This window comes from Manis pentadactyla, chromosome 4 (assembly GCF_030020395.1).
Source record: "Manis pentadactyla isolate mManPen7 chromosome 4, mManPen7.hap1, whole genome shotgun sequence".
In the NCBI taxonomy this organism is placed as follows: Eukaryota; Metazoa; Chordata; class Mammalia; order Pholidota; family Manidae; genus Manis; species Manis pentadactyla.
Genome location: NC_080022.1, coordinates 158,827,353 through 158,847,170, shown reverse-complemented (window position 1 = coordinate 158,847,170; position 19,818 = coordinate 158,827,353). Strand labels below are relative to the sequence as shown.

The following is a 19,818-nucleotide window of genomic DNA, read 5'->3' as shown; positions in this document are numbered from 1 at the left end:
ATGTCCAGAATAGGCAAATTCATAGGGACAAAAAGTCTAGTGGTTTCCAGGGCCTGGAGAGAGAACAGAATGGAAAATACCTGTTAAAGAATAGGAAATTTCTTCTTGGAGTGACAAAAATGTTCTGGAGTTAGATAATGGTGGTGGTTACACAAACCTAGGCTTTGGCAGGAGCCTTTTCTGTGCTGACTTGTCCACGGGAAGAACAAAATATCCTAAATATTGGGAATATACTAAAGCCCACTGAGCAGTGCACTTTAAAGTGGTGAATTTTATGGTATGTGAATTATATCTTGAGGGTAAACTTAGCCAATTTGTATTGAGAAGGTCATTCTGGCTGTGAGAAGAGCAGATCAGAGGTTGGGATGAAAGATACCTTAACGATTGTACAGGTGACAAGGTCGTCAGGGTTTATCGGGGGTGTGATCTGGGCCGTGTCCTAGGGCCTAGCTCACCTTTCAGTTACAGCGGTGGTAGGATTGGGTAGAGGCCTTGTGCTGCCCATAGTGTTGACCTCAAGGGGTTTGATTCATGGAAAGCTCCCTGGGAGTTCGTTTCCCATAGGGGCTCTGACCCTCCTTCACCAGGGTCCTGGGATCACTGCCCCTGAGGTGTTGGCCCCCAAGAGAATTTCTCAGTGATAATGTGCATCTGATGCAACAGCCCAAATACTTTTTAATAACTCCCATTGCTCTTGCCCTTAGCAGCCTGAGCCCAGCTTCACTTTATAAATTAAGCCTAAGTCTTGTCCCCCCAGGGAATGTCCCTTCCCTTAAGACCAATCAATCATCTAGGTGTTCTTGGTCTGAGAGAGGCCAGGAGAAGAATTGCTCTGCAGAAGGCCACCCTGGCAGATGGGAGGCTTGAGTTCCCTTGGCCACTTTGGGCTGGAGGTAGGTGGTGGCCCCAGTATCCTTCCCATGGGCAATTTAGCCCCAAGAGGGCTCCTGCCAACTCCTATTGTAAGACAAGTATGGGGTGGAGGAAAGATGTGGGGAAGTCATGGGGCAAGAATATGAGGGGATGGAATTTGGGCAACAGTTTATTGTATCTGTAACTAAGATTTTTGTTTGTACAGGCTCTTGTGCTGTGTGGAATTTAGGACAGAAGGTGGGAAGGAGAGCAAAATATAGACACGACTGGTTTTCCCCCACACCTTGGAGGAGACACACCAGGTCTTGCCACATTCCCTGTGTTGCCCTTTTAATCCTCTCCTCCTCCTCCTCCTACCTGCTGCCTCTCCCACTCACTTGGGGTTTCATTCCCTCTCTATGCTCTATCTCCATCTTATCCTCCCTTCTCTTAAATCTTGTGTTCGCTAAAACCTGTTAATACTCCCGAGATGATCACAGACTAGATTCACCCCAGTTTTGGATCCACTTACTCTTCCTCCTCTCCTCTCTCTTAGGCTTGTGTGGTCCTATGAACAAGACAGATATGGGAGACGATACTAAGTAACAACAGAAAACGGTCTGGAATCCTTCCCTTACACTATCCATATCCTTGGTCCCTCCCCCCAAGTCTCTTTATTTTCTTTCCCATCTAGAATCTCTCTAAATCTATTCTTTATGCATCTAGGTGGAAGAATCATTTCCAAAGATTCTCATGAGTTTGTAGAAAGAATGCTGGCCATGCCAAGATGATACTTACACGTTTGTAAGTATGGCAAGGCTGGGAATTAGAATTCTTGAGTTCCCTTCAAGGTCCCCTAAACTGACTCCTACATTCAGTGACTACTCTCTCTCCTCACTTCTCACAGTGATTTGGCCCATGTCAGTACTCCATGCACCATCAAGTAAATCGAGCATTGTTTTGGGAACCATGTGTGACAAAGGTTATGAGTGCACTAGGAACTGTGTAGCACTCAGCATCTCAGACGTGCATTGAAATTACAAGTGCATATGAGGAGACAGAAGTGGGTAGTCTACAGAAGTTGATAGAAATATCTTTACACATATTCACTCGATTCCTGTGTAAGAAGAATAGCAGTGATGTTGCTGCTATCTCTCCCAAATGTCAGGTGGGAAACGGGGAGAGAGATCTTTCTGTGTTCTATTACCTTGACAGGGCAGGGCATCAAGGCAACTTTTCCTGAAATGGTAGATAAAACAATTTTGGAAAAGTGTAACCTAAGGGGATGGGTTTTAACACCAAAGAACTTAGCTTATTTTTCAAGTGAATATCTTCTTGACCTTTCACTTACTAAATTAAAGAAACATATCTCTTCCCTATCCTCAGTTTTCTGTAGCACCTTGGTTTTACACATCAAAGTTTTACAAGCCACAGTACTTGAATTTTAAAAAGCCTCCCAAAGATTGTCTGGAGATATGTGTGAAACAAAATTCACATAAATTAAAAAATATAAAACATGGAAGTTAAGGAAATTTTGCATTTGTTCTGGGCTGCTTTGAGTTATCTCTGCAGAGGGCCCCAGGCAACCAGTGCCATTAGAGAAGTGTTTATGAGGAAGTGTGAGAAGCACTAATCATCCCAGCTTCACTACAGCCAAGATCATCTGCTTATTTTTCTTCACGATTACTTCTGAACTTGTACATGAGTTTCTTCTAATGTGCCTCTCTTCATTCAGCAGCGACCCATGCGCAGCCCCTCAAATCTGTGCCGTGAAGAAACATCTGTTTAGTCCAACACCATGAGCCTCATGTTCTCTCAAGACTTAGTCTCTAAAGTTGATGATGTGTGTGGTCACAGGTACTTGCTGACATGTCTATTCATTCATTCATTGATTCAGTTGTGTTTGTGGAGCCTGTGGCTCACAAGGCAGTATTTTGGGCACAGCATGACACCAAAGACGAGCAACGGCATGGTACATAGGGAAAAGCCTCACAAATGCCTGTAGCACAACGTAACATGTGGTTACAAAGGTCCGTCTCTGAGAGTCTTGCCAATGTACTTGTCCCCATGGAAGGGCCTCCTACCATCCATCTTGGAATGGTCCTCAGCAATGACTTAGATCAACTCAGCCCTGACTCTCCAAAAGAAAATGATGGAATTTGCATGATTTTTGTGTTGCGTTGTTTCCCTCTAGGCAGGTAGGGGAAGAGCCCATGGAACTATGGAACATCACACAAGTCTCAGAATTTGTCCTTTTAGAGTTCTCACAGACCCTAGAGCTCCAGAAATTCCTGTTCCTGGTGTTCCTGGTTGTCTATGTCGCCACCATTATGGAAACCTCCTTAATGTGATCACAGTGACTTGACTCCCGGCTCCATATGCCCATGTATTTTCTGCTCCATAATCTGGCTGTCACAGACCTCTGCTATTCCACAGTAACTTCCCAAAAGACGCTAGGGAACTTCTTTCATGAGACCAAGACCATCTCCTATCAGGGCTGCGTGGCCCAGATTTTCTTCCACCTCCTGGAAGGTAGGACTGTCTTCTTTCTCTTGGTGATGGCCAATGACCCGTACATAGCCATCTCCCAGCCTCTCCACTATGTCACCATCACAAGAGCTCACCTGTGTGGGGGTTGGTGGTGGCTGCCTGGGTAGTGGGCTTTGTCCTCTCTGTTGCCCAGCTGACTCCAATGCTTCTGCTGCCTTTTTGCGGCCCCGACGTTCTGAATAACTTCTGTGATGTTCTGCAAGTGCTGAGACTTGCCTGCACTGACACCTCTGTCCTGGAGTTCGTTAGGATCTCCAGCACTGGGATGCTGGTCCTCATCTGGGTCCACCTCCTTCTGATCTCTTATGCTGCCATCCTGATGATGCTGAGGTCCCACGCAGGGCAGGCGAGGAGGAAAGCAGCTTCCACTTGCACCAGCAACATGGTGTCTATTATCTTCATTCCCTGTATCTGTGTCTCCCCTGACCCTTCACCTCCTTCCCCATGGACAAGGCCATGTCCATCAGCTACACAATCATGATCTGCATGCTCAAGCCTGTGACCTACACCCTGAGGAGCCAGGAGATGCAGGCAGCAGTGAAGAGATTAGACAAGTACCTAGTGATTTGCAGCAAGGAATGAACTTAAAATAGGTTGAATTTCAATGACAAATCTTCTCTCTGAGCTTCTTTTTTCCCATATGAAAATCAGAGGAAAGTCTTTATAGTGTGTGACAATGTAGATTCAACTAATGTTTCTATGAATCTACTCCTATGTCAGTTACTATGTTAGGTACATCCACACTTTTATCTCATTCTCATAAAACTGGCAGTAGATATACTATTACTGTATTAAACAGTTTTTAAAAATGTGAAAACTCAGAGAGAAGTGACTTTCTTAATGATGAATAGCAACTGAGTGGTAAAACTTGTCCAGGAACTGGTTCCTCTGACACCAACTTTAGACGCAGGAGATATCAGTAGGATTTGAAACTCAAGGTCCGCCACAACCACAGGTAAAACCCAGAGAGTTCTTCAACTATGGATGAATATTTGTGATGAACGGTGGACAGTTTCTTCTTAACTCTAGAAAATCACATCCTTTTTTGCTCCTTGCCTCTAATATTCTTTCTTTATCTTTGCAGTTCCGTATCAGCTATGTCTTAGCATTCATTGATATTTATCAATTTTTTCTGGTGCACAACATGCCTTTTCAAACTATTGATTCCATTTATAAGTGACTAGAAATCATTTATTGGTTTTATTTTTAGAAAATTTGTCTTGAATCACTTTTCTAATCTATGAGCATTTTACTTCTATATGATCCAGAATATCAATTCTAAGAGAGGTAGGAAGCACAGAAATGCTAATTATAATCTGTAAGATTGACCCAAAGGAAGAAGTGTGGGAAAATTTCCTCAGATTTATCTTCATATGATCATTCTACAACACAAGGTGCTTGATTCTTAAATTAATTTGTTGAAAATTTGTTGATACGTTTAGGACATCTCTATTGAAGCAACACTGTGTTTATGATGTAAATTTGACTCAAATCTAAATTTATTAACCCTAAGTGGGTTGGTACATTGTCTTCCACCATAAAGACTTTAGAGAAAAAGTTAAAAATACATTGTTCATACCATGGCTTAAATGAAAAATGTTGCCCGTGTTCTGTTGTGCTTTTGCATACAGGCTTACCTCGTTTTATTGTGCTTCCGTTTATTGCACCTCACAGATAACATGTGTTTTTACAAACTGAAGGTTTGTGGCAATGCTGCACTGAGCAAGTCTTTGGCATCATTTTTCCAACAGCATTTTCTCAGGTCGTGTCTCTGCGTCACATGTTGGTAATTCTCTCAATGTTTCAAGCTTTTTCATTGTTATTACATTTGTTGTGATGTGTGATTATGACTTGCTGCCAGCTCTGATAATGGTTAGCATTTTTTAGCAATACAATATTTTTTAATTAAAGTATATACCTTTTTTAAGATGTAATGCTATTGCAAACCTAGCAGTATACAGTCTAGTGTAACTTTCATATGCACTGGGAAACCAAAAAATTCATTTGACTTGCTTTATTGTGATAATTTGCTTTATCTCAGTGGTCTGGAGCAAAACCCTCAATATGTCTGAGATGTGTCTGTGGTGCAGTGGGACAATAGCAGGTTTGAAGCCACGGCATGCAGATCCAGGCTCTAACTCCTGCTGGTTGTGCTCCTTTTGGACATCAACAAACCTCTAGTTCTTTTGTTGAAAAACTTACATAATTCCTCACAGTGTTGTGTGCATCAATGTGGTAAATGTAAAACATCCAGCATAGTACTTGGCATATAGTAGGTGTTCAGTTAATGTTAGTTTCTTCACACACTCCCATTAGCATTATTTTTTTGACTTTCCATCAATATTTTTAAATTAAACAAAGAGGCATGTGGCTCCTTAGGATCTGAACAATTGGGTCAAGCAATGCTCTTTAGTCATGTTGTTTATATAGGATTAATGAACACAGCTCTCTTAAAAATTGCGAAGGGAAGAATGTATTTCAATGATAGTAGGCTAACTCTGGTCCAGAGAATACTTCACATCTTAGCCTTATTAATCTCTAGATTTTTCCATTTCAGTTATATTTATAATCAAACTCAAGATTAATTTAAGTGTAAGGAAGAAAAGATCTCAGTCCACCTTGCCTGAGGTGTTTACTTCACATACGATCCAAAAAAAGTGTATCACTCAGGGTTCTTCCAGAGACACAGGACAGTAGGATAAAGAATATATATATTAAGAGGTTTATTGCAAGGAATTCATTTATGTGGAAGTGAGACTGGGTAGGCAAGTATGAAATCTGTGGGACAGACCATCAGGAAGGGCAGGCTGGACCTCAGGCATGAGCTGAAGCTGCATTCCAGAATTTCACCTTCTTCAAGGAAACCTCAGTTCTGCTCTCAATGTTTTTAACTTATTGACTCAGCTACATGCAGATTATCTAGGATAATCTCCTTTACATAAAAATCAACTGATTATAAACATCAGTCACATCTGTACAATAATACATACCTTCACAGCAACACCTATATTAGTGTTTGATTGAATAACTGGGAACTATAGACTAGTCAAGTTGACACATAAAACTGACCATCACAAGGGAGAATTATTCAGTGATGCTGGCCTCCCTCAGGGAGAATGTAAATGAAGTTTCTTCTGCATGTACTGTGAATCCATTTAACAGTTTGAAGTAACAATAGTGAAGTCTGACAAATATTTATTTTCTTAGGTTGGTACATAGGAAAATAATTTTCTCAGTTCAGTTTTCTATGACTGGGTCTTTAGCATAATTACTACATTCCTGTCATTCTGGTCTTTAGAAATCATTATTTTGGCCAGTGGAGGCAGCGAATAAATGAGGTTTGGTGGACATTTTGCAGACACACCTGTGCCTTGACAGAGGAAATATATAAACTGGAACATAGCGGTTACTCTTATTGAAAGCTAAGTCATACTCAGAGCACAAAATCACCCATATGATAGTCTATGACATTGACAAGTCCTCTCCCCTTCCCCAGAATCAATCCAGGTTACTTTTCCAAGTGACTTAATTTTAAAGTGGACTAATGCTCTAAATAAGAATTAGTGGGTTTTTAAAAAATCTGCATCTCTTGTATTTGGAAGAGCTTCACATTGCATTCTTATCTGCTGGAGGCAGATACTAATTTTGCCAAGTATGTACATTTGCAATGAAAGAATTCAGCCCAACCTGGAAATCCTAGGTAGATCAGAGAGCTCTAAAAAAATCAGACATTTTCATAGTACATCAAGGTTACAATGCCAGTTAATTCCAGTTTTGCTCATTTCCTCATTGTGAGAGAATATATGGGTTTCATACCAATCTCTGTATTAAAGGTAGTAATGATTTACATGTAAAGAATGCTAGCATTCTATAGGTGATGTGAGTAGCTTTGGATATGGGTGGAGAATCAACTTTGGGGGTCTGGTTGCAAAATAAAGGACAAAGTTTACAGGGTAATATGTTTCCAAGGTAGTATACAAACATTTCCACCTATGACCTACCCTGTGTAAAGAGCAATTAAGCTTAAAAGGAGAAGGAAAGGAGAAAGAGAAGGAGGAGAAGAAGATGGAAATCAAACCAGTTACCTCAGGAATTCCACAAGAGAGAGCAGGCAGTGATTCTCAATAGGAGCACCAACATGATCTGAGAACTTATCACAGATGCAAATTCTTGGCCTTACCATTGACCAACTGAATGAGACAGTCTGGGACTGGGGCACCCTTACCTGTCTTTTCCTAAGCTCCCCAGGTGATTATTTCAAGAATCACTGGCCTAAGAAATGAGTTCTAAAATTCCCAGAGTCTGTTTCTTTTGAAGACTCTTGTCCTTTCAGAACTTGGCCTGAGAATCCTACATTCCACAAATCTCTAAAGTTTTCATGGCCCATGGTACTTTGGGCCCCCAAGGAAGACCTCTCAAAGAGGATGTATTTTTTTTTTTTTTGTAGATTATTATTTTTTATTGAAGGGTAGTTGACACACAGTATTACATTACATTAGTTTCAGGTGTACAACACAGTGATTCAACATTTATATACATGATAATTCTAGGTACCAGCTATCACCATACCAAGTTGTTACCATATTTTGACTATATTCCTTATGCTATACATTACATCCCGGTTACTTATTTATTTTACAATTGGAAGTGTGTACTTTTATTAATTTATTAATTTTGTTGTTGTTGTTGTTGTGAGGGCATCTCTCATATTTATTGATCAAATAGTTGTTAACGACAATAAAATTCTGTATAGGGGAGTCAATGCTCAATGCACAATCATTAATCCACCCCAAGCCTAATTTTCATCAGTCTCCAATCTTCTGAAGCATAACAAACAAGTTCTTACATGGAGAACAAATTCTTACATATTGAATAAGTTACATGGTGAGCAGTACAAGGGAAGTCATCACAGAAACTTTTGGTTTTGCTCATGCATTATGAACTATAAACAGTTCAAATATGAATACTCATTTGATTTTTATACTTGATTTATATGTGGATACCACATTTCTCTCTTTATTATTATTATTTTTAATAAAATGCTTAAGTGGTAGGTAGATACAAGATAAAGGTAGAAAACATAGTTTAGTGTTGGAAGAGAGCAAATGTAGGTGATCAGGTGTGTGCCTGTAGACTATGTGTTAATCCAAGCTAGACAAGGGCAATAAGACATCCACGTATGCAGAAGATTTCTCTCAGAACAGGGGGGGTGAGGTTCTAAGCCTCACCTCTGTTGATCCCCAATTTCTCACCTGATGGCCCCCCTGCGACTGTGCCTGTCTTAGGTTGTTCCTCCCTTGAGGAATCTTACCCGTCTCTGGCTAACCAGTCCTCTTCCGGGGCCATACAGGGAAATGTAAAGTTGGTAAGTGAGAGAGAAGCCTTATTGTTTGAAAAGGTTAGCTTTTTACTTCTTTGCATATTTATGCCCTGTGGCTTCTATGCCCAGCATTTGTCTTGAGGTGTCTTTACCACTTGGAAGAATTATGATACTCGGTAAATTTGATATGAGGCACGAATTCTATTTAAGGGTTGTAATTAGGAAGGAAGAAGAAAAGCTATAGAAGTAGCAGGCGGAAGAAAACATGGGAGGATTGATTATTTCTTTGACATATCTTCTTGTAGAGTAACTTCAGCATGTATAGGTTTTAAGCTACTAATTAAATTGCGCACACACATTAACATAATAGGAGTATAGTTACATAACCAAAGCATATCTGTAATTACCAGCCATCTCCAGTGAAACCAAGAAAACCAGTTAGGCACCTTAGGCATTTGTGAAAACTTATCTATGATATGGTGGATATTGTCCAACTGAACTTGAACAGTCTGAGAGAAATCAGACAAATGAAAACAACCCATTCCTGGGGACTGTTCACATCCCATATGTTCTTTTAACAGTAAATAGTCTGTAGTTATAAGATTTTGGAGCACTACAATTTGCACTTCTCCTAATTCTTGGTTGAGTTCCAACAGTATAGATCCAGTCAAATTTGTTGTTTTACTGTATGCACAGGCCAGCTTAGATATCTCCTTCCTCATTCCCATGGCAAGTCCAGGAACTGGTGGGATGAGTGCATCTACAGCTGTAGCAGTGCGTGGATCTTTGTTGGGGTTGTTTGATGATCATCTTCTGGCATGAGTCTTCCAGAGAGTGCTGATGTTGGAAGTTCTTTTTCATATCGTATCTTAGTTCATTTTCGGGGTAGCCCAATTAGGCTTTGATCCTCTGTATAAACACAAACAGACCCTTTGCCTACACTTTTATATGCCCTTTATACCCTTGTGTAGAACTCATTGGAGGTCTCCACACAGGAACTGCCTTTTTTTTTTTTTTTTGGTGTCATTAATCTACACTTACATAATGAGTATTATGTTTACTAGGCTCTCCCCTATACCAGATCCCCCCTATAAACCCCTTTACAGTCATTGTCCATCAGCATAGCAAATGTTGTAGAATCACTACTTGCCTTCTCTGTGTTGTACAGCCCTCCCCTTTCTCCCCCCCCACCCATGCATGCTAATCTTAATACCACCCTTCTTCTCCCCCGCCTTATCCCTCCCTACCCACCCATCCTCCCCAGTCCCTTTCCCTTTGGTACCTGTTAGTCCATTCTTGAGTTCTGTGATTCTGCTGCTGTTTTGTTCCTTCAGTTTTTCCTTTGTTCTTATATTCCACAGATAAGTGAAATCATTTGGTATTTCTCTTTCTCTGCTTGGCTTGTTTCACTGAGCATAATACCCTCCAGCTCTATCCATGTTGCTGCAAATGGTAGGATTTGCCCTTTTCTTATGGCTGAGTAGTATTCCATTGTGTATATGTACCACATCTTCTTTATCCATTCATCTATCGATGGACATTTAGGTTGCTTCCAATTCTTGGCTATTGTAAATAGTGCTGCGATAAACATAGGGGTGCATTGGTCTTTCTCATACTTGATTGCTGCATTCTTAGGGTAAATTCCTAGGAGTGCAATTCCTGGGTCAAATGGTAAGTCTGTTTTGAGCATTTTGATGTACCTCCATACTGCCTTCCACAATGGTTGAACTAACTTACATTCCCACCAGCAGTGTAGGAGGGTTCCCCTTTCTCCACAGCCTCGCCAACATTTGTTGTTGTTTGTCTTTTGGATGGCAGCCATCCTTACTGGTGTGAGGTGATACCTCATTGTAGTTTTAATTTGCATTTCTCTGATAATTAGCGATGTGGAGCATCTTTTCATGTGTCTGTTGGCCATCTGTATTTCTGTTTTGGAGAACTGTCTGTTCAGTTCCTCTGCCCAGTTTTTAATTGGGTTATTTGTTTTTTGTTTGTTGAGGCATGTGAGCTCTTTATATATTCTGGACGTCAAGCCTTTATCGGATGTGTAATTTTCAAATATATTCTCCCATACTGTAGGGTTCCTTTTTGTTCTATTGATGGTGTCTTTTGCCATACAGAAGCTTTTCAGCTTAATATAGTCCCACTTGTTCATTTTTGCTGTTGTTTTCCTTGCCCGGGGAGATATGTTCAAGAAGAGGTCACTCATGTTTATGTCTAAGAGGTTTTTGCCTATGTTTTCTTCCAAGAGTTTAATGGTTTCATGACTTACATTCAGGTCTTTGATCCATTTTGAGTTTACTTTTGTATATGGGGTTAGACGATGGTCCAGTTTCATTCTCCTACATGTAGCTGTCCAGTTTTGCCAGCACCATCTGTTGAAGAGACTGTCATTTCGCCATTGTATGTCCATGGCTCCTTTGTCAAATATTAATTGACCATATATGTCTGGGTTAATGTCTGGATTCTCTAGTCTGTTCCATTGGTCTGTGGCTCTGCTCTTGTGCCAGTACCAAATTGTCTTGATTACTATGGCTTTATAGTAGAGCTTGAAGTTGGGGAGTGAGATCCCCCCTACTTTATTCTTCTTTCTCAGGATTGCTTTGGCTATTCGGGGTCTTTGGTGTTTCCATATGAATTTTTGAATTATTTGTTCTAGTTCATTGAAGAATGTTGCTGGTAGTTTCATAGGGATTGCATCAAATCTGTATATTGCTTTGGGCAGGATGGCCATTTTGACAATATTAATTCTTCCTAGCCACGAGCATGGGATGAGTTTCCATCTGTTAGTGTCCCCTTTAATTTCAAAGAGGATGTATTTTTTATGCATTTAGCAACTTTTAACAACTCCCATTGCTCCTTGCCGTCAGTGGTAATCAGACCAGCTTCTGAGCCCAGTCCTACAGTTTTTCCCCGAGGGTACTCCCTCTCTGTTGGATACATGACATAGGGACAACTGCTGGGAAACTGAAGCTGCAGGAAAAGCATCTCCAAGAAGATGTAAGACCTGAGGCCTCTCTCCCATTCTGGGTTGAAGGAAGGCGAGAGACCAGGGTTTTCTCACCTGTGGCTGGATCATCAGTAAGAAGGATTCAGAAACACTTGCTGCAATGTGGGGAGAATAAACAAGTGAAGCAGGCTTGGTTGCAGTAAGTCTAAAGTGTGAAGAAAGCCTCAGAAAGTAATCAGGGGAATATGATGTTGAGAACAGATGCATCAGGTTGCATGTGAAAACCTGGGCTCTTAACAACCAAGTGAAGAATTGGCCCTGTGTTTCAGCGGGAGGATGCTGAGAGCAAAGGAGAAGGAAATACGCCACAGTATTCTCCATGTAGTCGCATAAAACAAGATCATATAATTACCTGCTAACCCATTAATTGGCAAACAGGAGCAATTGCTAAATCAGAACTGCTGCTGTAGGTCCTGGAGCTACTAAGTTACTGATTTCACAACCTAGTTAAAGAGAGACAACTGAAAAACTGATAAATGTTATCGTAGAGGTATTTATAAAATGTTATTGGAACCCAGAGCAATGAGGGATTCATTCTGCATGGGAAGGAGTTGCAGAGAAGGTGATGTCTGTGTAGGCTCAGAAGGTAGTAGAAGGATTTTCAGAAAACAGAATTAATTACCAAAGCTGTGGAAATAGTCCAGCATATGGCATATATGAGAAGCTATGAATTTCTTGAATAGCAGTCGGTTCCTGGGTCACAGAGATAGTGATTAGGGAGGTGGATGGAGGCTACATTTTGTAGTTTTGTATGACATGCTGAGAGCGAGTTGCATGCACATAGGTAAGTATGTTTTTCAATGCTGGATTAATCCACAAAGCATGTTAGGTGGCTTTTAAGAGTTTGAGTTTTAAGTAGTGGGCACTAGACAGTCATTAAAAGATTATAATGAGGGAGAAACATAATCAGACAGGAGTTTAGCAAGATCTCATTTGAAGTTAATGGAAGTGGAAGGATGAGGTTAAAATGACTTGTGATAGGTAATGGGATGCAGCAGGCAGGTGAGAGAGGGTGGGAGATGGAAGGGGGCAGGGGCGTGGGGGGCCATTTACCCCTGACCATGTTATCCCGTCTCTCACCCTCCAACTCCTTCTCTGCTTCTGGTGCCACTCCCTCCCCATCACCTTCCCAATTCCCCTTCCTTCACTTGCTCCCTTCCTCTTAATTTCTATTTTTTTTCCTTTGTCTATTTCTATTTCTCTTATTTCAACACCTTCCTCTGTCTCCTACTCTTGTGCTCAGTAATATCTTGCTCCTTTCAGAAGAGCTCCCCAAGTCCTCTTCATACAATACTCATCATCTATTTCTTAATTCAGAGAATCTCTCTTCCATTTCTCTTGTCTCAGCACACACATCATATATTTCCTGGCCTCACCCAGTAAGGGGCTCCCTACATCGGCAAGGTGAGGGACACACCCTGTAGCTATTCACCCACCTGGAAGCCACTGCCACATGCTTTGTGAGTGTTAACTATCAGGAAGGATGGGCACTGCAGGGCACGGATCCACTATAAAATCTGTGTCTCTGCCTCTGTGATCTTACAGTTGAATTATGGAGGAAAAATATAGACATATGACAAGCCCATTAACATTATGAGGTGTTAAATGTTGCATGAAAGTGACTGGTAGAAAATTGTATCAGAGACTGGAAGAAAGGAGGATGTCTTTAAGCAGAAGACTACACAGAGCAAAATGACTATCATGTATTTCCAAGCACTGTTCTAGGAACTTTATGTTATTTTATTTAATCTCCCAAACATTCCTATACAGATATATTTTTATTCCCACTTTACAGATGTGAAAACTGAAACTCAGAAAGATTAATTAATTTACTCAAGGTCAAATCTCAAGGAAATAGAACCTCTGAAATTTAACTGCAGGTGTGTAGGACTCCAAGTGTCTTCCCACCACTACATTACACTGATTCTTTAAAAACCAAGTTGCTTGTCTCTAGATGGCTTCAAGATTGCTCATGAATGCATAGTCCAGTACTAATTTTTAAGAGCTCCAGAGACAAGGCCAATTAATCGGCACCTGGTATTATGATCTGCACATGAGGATATCCATCATCTGGGTCTGGACAACTCAGTCTGAGCCCATGACCACTAAAAGTGACTTCATGCACGTATGTCTGTGGCTCTTCTTCTCTAGGTGTATGGAGAAGCCACATGGAACCAGGAAACCTCACGTGGGTATCAGAATTCATCTTCCTGGGGCTCTCACAGACTCCGGAGCTCCAGCTCCTCCTGTTCCTGGCGTTTCTGTCTGTCTACACCACCACTGTCTTGGGAAACCTCCTCATCATGCTCACAGTGACCACAGACTCTTGGCTCCACACGCCCATGTACTTTCTGCTGAGAAACCTGGCTCTCTTGGACCTCTGCTTCTCCTCAGTCACTGCCCCGAAGTTGCTGGCGGACCTCCTCTCTGAGGAGAAGACCGTCTCTTACCTAGGTTGCATGGCCCAGATCTTCTTCTTCCACTTTCTGGGAGGTGCCATGGTCTTCTTCCTGTCAGTGATGGCCTATGACCACCTTGTGGCCATCTCCAGGCCCCTCCGCTATGTCACCATCATGACCACTCGGCTCTGTGTGGGGCTGGTGCTGATGGCCTGGGTGGTAGGTTTCGTCCATTCCATCAGCCAACTGGCTCTGATGCTCCCACTGCCTTTCTGCGGCCCCAACATCCTGGATAACTTCTACTGTGATGTCCCCCAGGTGCTGAGACTTGCCTGCACTGACACTTACATCTTAGAGTTCCTCATGATCTCCAACAGCGGGATGCTGGATGTCATCTGGTTCTGTCTCCTCCTCACCTCCTACTCGGTCATCCTGGTGATGCTGAGGTCCCACTCGGGGCAGGCGAGGAGGAAGGCAGCTTCCACCTGCACCACCCACATCGTTGTGATGTCGATGGTCTTCATTCCCAGCATTTACCTCTATGCCCGGCCCTTTGACCCCTCCTCCATGGACAAGGCTGTGTCCATCAGCCACACAGTCATGACTCCCATGCTCAACCCCATGATCTACACCCTGAGGAACCAGGAGATGCAGGCCGCAGTGAAGAGGCTTAGGAGGCGCTGGCTGGTTTGTACAAGGAGTGATAATGGGTAGATCACTTCTCTTTGGCTTTGTTTTCCATTTGCATAGGATGAGTTTCAGAGGTCAGACTTGGTAGAGTGGATTAAGAACTTGACTTGGAACAAAGAGACCTGGATTCAGGTTCAAGTTCCTACACTAACTAGCTGTTACAAGTCTTCTAACACTGGAGGGTATAGGAAGATCCTTTTGCAATTGTTTGAGGATTTAGCTAGGGCTTTTTCCTCCCTGAGACCTGCAGGAGAGTGCTTGCTTCCTGTTTCTCTTCTGCTTGGCACCTGTTTTGATTACCGCCAGAGCCCTGCTGCCCAGCACGGGCCAGGAACGTGGAGGCTCTCCATAAATATCTGTTGGATGAATAAACAAATAAATAATGCTGTAAATGCACATTAGTACTTGAAGACAGACACCTCTGACCTTCTGGTTCTGGAGTGTCCCCACCAACCCAATAAGCCTTCAGTAACTGGACAGAGTTAGGGAGGAACACTGAAGGAACACCTGACTCCCTCCCTTCTGAAATAATCCTGTGCCTAATCTGGATCTGAGTCCGTGAGGCCCGATTTCATTCAGAACCATCATCACCATCCAGACGAACATAAAGAAGGCTAAGTCCTGTCCTAGCCAGACCCCCGCATGGGGGGCACACCCAGGACAACCTGCTCTGGGGGCAAAAGGCAGTACCAAGTAGTGGGATATTATGGCTGGTATGCCTTCTGGGGCAGTGAGAAGAGCAGAGAGGGGCCGCACCCTTTCCCATGACCTACCAGAAGATGATTTTGTGGACAAGTGGACAGAAAGAGCTGCCCTTACCGAGCACAAAAGGTCCCCACAAGTGGGCTTTCTGCTCTTGGCATTGGGTGCTGGTTCCAGTCACCTTCCAGGGCTGCCAAGGGGCTGGGACCACCAAGCTCACCACCCCCACGCTCACCACCACAGCCAGAGATGCTGCGGAGGCTGCAGCTGGGGCGGCTGGGGTTGGGGGTAAAATCTGCACAGTCTTTCAAGTCATTGTTTGCAGTTTTGAACCTTCTAAATTTTAAGTGCCCAAGCAAAAGACTACTGCATTCAACAGGATATCTAAATTCCTGCAACCTTCAGGCATTCATTCTTTCTAGATGTATTGAGATGCTGGAATGCAAAAATAGATCAGTGTGGGCCCTTTCTTGCATTGTTACTCACAATGTGTAGGCCAAGGGAGCTAGGACTCCAGCCCCTGCCCCATTTTGTGCCCCCCCTCCATCTATTCCCCACCCCCTTGCTCCAGAGTGGCTTCCATTCCTCCCTGGGGCAGCCACCTCTGCAGCCTCAGCCAGGAAGGCACCCAGGGACACAATGGAGCAGCCAGAGCTGCCTGCCAGACTCTGCTCAAGTCCCACCAGGAGCCACCAGGCCAGCCTTTGCCTGCCCAGGCCCAAGGCACCCCCATCCCCCACCACATGGGGGAAGCTTCTTTCCATCAGGTCACACCTCTGCCCGTAGAAGCCTGGGGGAGAAGGAAGTGGCTTCTGGAGTCAGACATGGATTGCGATCCCCTTCCTGGCTCTGAGACTGTGACTCATTATTTTCTCTGTACCTGAACAATAAAGCTGAGGTCCCTGGCAGCAGCACCAGCCTCGCAGGGTTAACGCGAGGACCTGGCACCCCTAGCAGTAAAGCACACAGCATGGGCTGGCAGTACCTCACCCTGAGTCACTGCGGCCCTCCTGCTGGTGCGGCAGCACCAGGCCTTGGTCAGCCTGTGGATGGCAGTGCCCTAGGGTTACATCCTCCCTCTCCCTCCGTACATTGATGATTTAAAGAAGGGTCTGCCTTGCCTGCAAGCCCCCGGCCCCCCTACCCCCAGCCGCTGTCCCTGGGAGTTCCCAGTCTGATGGAGAAGGTGAAGTACAGCTCACAGAAGGCCAAGACAGGAGGGAGGGGCAGGGAGGGGCACTTGCCCTCAGCTGAACCCCAACCCCCAGCCCAGACCTGAACATCTCTCAAGTGCCCACCAGAGGCCACTCCTGCCTCCTGAGCATTCCTGCTCATTGCGGACTTTACTAGCAGATCAGACAGGTCAAGCCCTTGCTCAAGGTCACAGAGCTGGGTGGCGCTGGGCTCCCAGGCATGCTCTCCCTGGCCTCACAGTGAGTTATTTCCCAGCCTGGCTTAAAAAAGAATGCTCAGGGCTGCCTTTCTCAGGAGCATCCTCAGTTCTGGAGACCAAGTATTTCCATGCAGCACACTCCCGTCTGCCCCAGCCTCCAGCACAGTGTGGAGCCACTGTACTTTGAGCCAAGCCCCGTCTCTCTGCAAGCCTCAGTGTTCTTGTCATGAGAACCCACGGACCCTATTTGCAGGACCTCTTGGGAACAGGAGCAGGCCCACCAGGCCCCCAGCCCTGCTCCATGGCAGCTGTCTCCACGCTGGCCGTTGGTGCTGAGCAGATAAAGAGATCCAATCAGGTCTGTTGCCAGTAGCTCCACCATAGCAGGGGGACGGTTCTTGTGAAAGTGGTTACAGAATCTTGAGGTTTCGCGATGGCTGGTGGGGGCAGGAAGGAAGTTTCTTGGGTATTGTGGCTGAAAGATGCCAGGGAGAGAAGGCCCTCTTATGGTCCAGGGTCTGGGCCTCAGTCTGACAAGACTAGGCTTGCAATAGCATCCACTGACCCAGGGCTGGCCTGGGCCAGGGAGAAAAACACCCCTGACCAGAAGCACCGGGTCCAAATACATATACATGTGCAAACTCAAGAGCTATGACAGGCAAGGTCACAGAAGCTGCATCCATTCTTCAAATACCTAGGAGGGCTTTGCGAGGTATGGGGTTAGGTGCTACAGCAAGCCACAGAACAGGCACATACCTTTTCTGTATGGACCTCAGGACAGCCCTGAGGGGGCAGGGGCTTAATCAGATCCATCCCCAGAAACACATGTATAATTTCCATGAGGTGAAGTTCTATGAAGGAGCTGTAAGAGCAATAGAAGACCAGCCACCTGAGTCATGGCCAGCGGGATGGGGACAGGAGAGGCTCCCTGCGGATGGGGTCTGTCAGGTGAGTGGGAGCCACCGGGCACAGAGGGAGAAGGGCCCTGATGGTTGAGACCCAGAGCAGTGGGGGTAGGCCTATTTCAGGGGCTGAAAGCCTGTGGGTTCAGTGGACCGAGGACCGGAGAGAGGAGATGGGGCTCTGGAGAGAGAGGTGACAGGAACCAGACTGTGAGTCTGGGGGCTCCTTTCCTAGGGGTAGCTGCATGGAGGACCAGGACAAGCCAGCAAAGGGGCGGCAAGCTTGTGGGGCAGGTGGTGAGAGGCCCCTCGGGGAGGGAGGGAGAGTAGCGGGGCCCGCTGGCCAAGCCCCGGCCCCGGAGGATGTGCCCGCCCTCTCTCTGGCCCCCGCATTCCCATTTCCAAGCAGCCTTGTCTCCTGCCACCCTGAGGCACCTTTTTGTTGGCTCTCATTACAGATCTTTTCCCCCCATGTGGCTCAGTCTTGGACTCTAATTTGCCCATTTCATTTTCAGAGGAAGAGCTCTTCCACACGGTTCCCCAGTCTCTGAGGTCCAGCCATGGGCCTGACCAGTATAGGGTGCTGTGTTCACAGCCATAAACAAGATCCGGCCTAGGGTCCCCAAAAGGCTCAGTGCCAGTCCAGGGGATGGACATAGTGACATGGTGCCTTCAGTATGGCTTCACGTGTGCTGAGAGACACATCCGCATAGGGCGCTCTGTGGCTCCGACCCAGATGGTGCTGGGGGTAAACAGGAAAGGGACGGACGAGGGAAGGCCTCCTGAACGAAGTGACATCTCGGCTGGGTGGTGAAGATGAGTAGAAGTTAGTCAGGCAAAGGGAACATGTGCCAGGACCCAGAGGTGAGGCAGATCAGGGTTGGAATGTGATGGGCAGGTGGGGAGGGGTGAGCAGAGCTGGAGAGGTCCTGTGGGGCCTGCAAGCATGGAAGGATTTGGGGTTCCCTGGGCTGCTGCTGCAGGGACGTTGTGCATAGACCCCATAGACCCTTCCAACTGGGCTCCTGGAAGAGGCCTGGCACATCCCCAGTACAGCACATGAGCAGCCCCTTACCCGCCCCCCAGGGGCTCAGAGCCCAGTGCTCCCCCTCCACCCTCTCCCCAGGGACTCAAAGTCGGGGGCTGTGTGAAAGGAGTTGAAAGCCTCCTGACTTACCATTTAGTGAGGGCAAGTGGAGGGGCCAGATGCCAGTACCAAGGACAGGGCAAAGGACTTGGCTATCCCTGAGCAGAAATAAGGCTGCATGGTCCATCGGGAATTTAAAAGTACTGATAACACAGAGGAAGGGATGGACTGCTGCCTATGCTGGCCATGGGGCGACAGTTCTAAACAATGTCACTGATAAAGCACTCCGCCCCAAAGACATCTTTTCTTGGTCTAGATTCTAAACAATTGCTTCAATCAGTGCTGCTTTAATAATATGTGTAAGCTTCAAATGAATGCATTTTTGTTACTTATCCTTTCACAAGCCCCATTTTCTACATGGAAGTCGATTTGGAGAATTCCGGTTATATAATGGTGGCTCCCCCAGCCACATGCGTTCGCTTGGGAAGTGGCGAGCAGTTGGGAATCATGTGAGCCGGCTTTGCCTTCTCATGCCCTGTAGCACTGCATGGTCTTGTGTTTAAACAGTTGATTTGATATAAAAAGTGATAACATAGTGATTGTAAAGATGAACAGACAGAACCCGATCTCCTTCAATGCTGTCACTCCACGTGAGCATTTGGACTTAAAATTTGTGTTTAAAATTTGAAGCAGAGTGCCAACTGCAAAATATGTCTTTAGAGTGCAAATTTTACTTCACACATGAACATTTTACTGAATTTGGGTATCTTTAACATGGAAATTTATTCTACTCCTAAAATTGTTAATTATCTTAAAACTCAAAAATGGATCCAGAAAATAGAAACTGTAATGATACATTATTATATTAAAACCACCAACATGCAGGTAGCTTTCTTCTCTTTATTTAAGATAC

The 19,818-nt window shown here is 44.7% G+C and overlaps 1 protein-coding gene and 1 pseudogene across 1 annotated transcript; both read left to right on the top strand.

Annotated features, from left to right (window-relative positions):
• Positions 1–2,983: 2,983 nt before the first annotated feature.
• On the top strand, positions 2,984–3,984 carry LOC118909441 (olfactory receptor 4D1-like; annotated as a pseudogene).
• A 9,788-nt stretch (positions 3,985–13,772) lies between these two features.
• Positions 13,773–15,571, top strand: LOC118909373 (olfactory receptor 4D2). The gene has a single exon (XM_036879788.2). The coding sequence runs from the start codon at positions 13,901–13,903 to the stop codon at positions 14,843–14,845; it is 945 nt and encodes a 314-aa protein (XP_036735683.2). The 5' UTR covers positions 13,773–13,900; the 3' UTR covers positions 14,846–15,571.
• Positions 15,572–19,818: the final 4,247 nt, after the last annotated feature.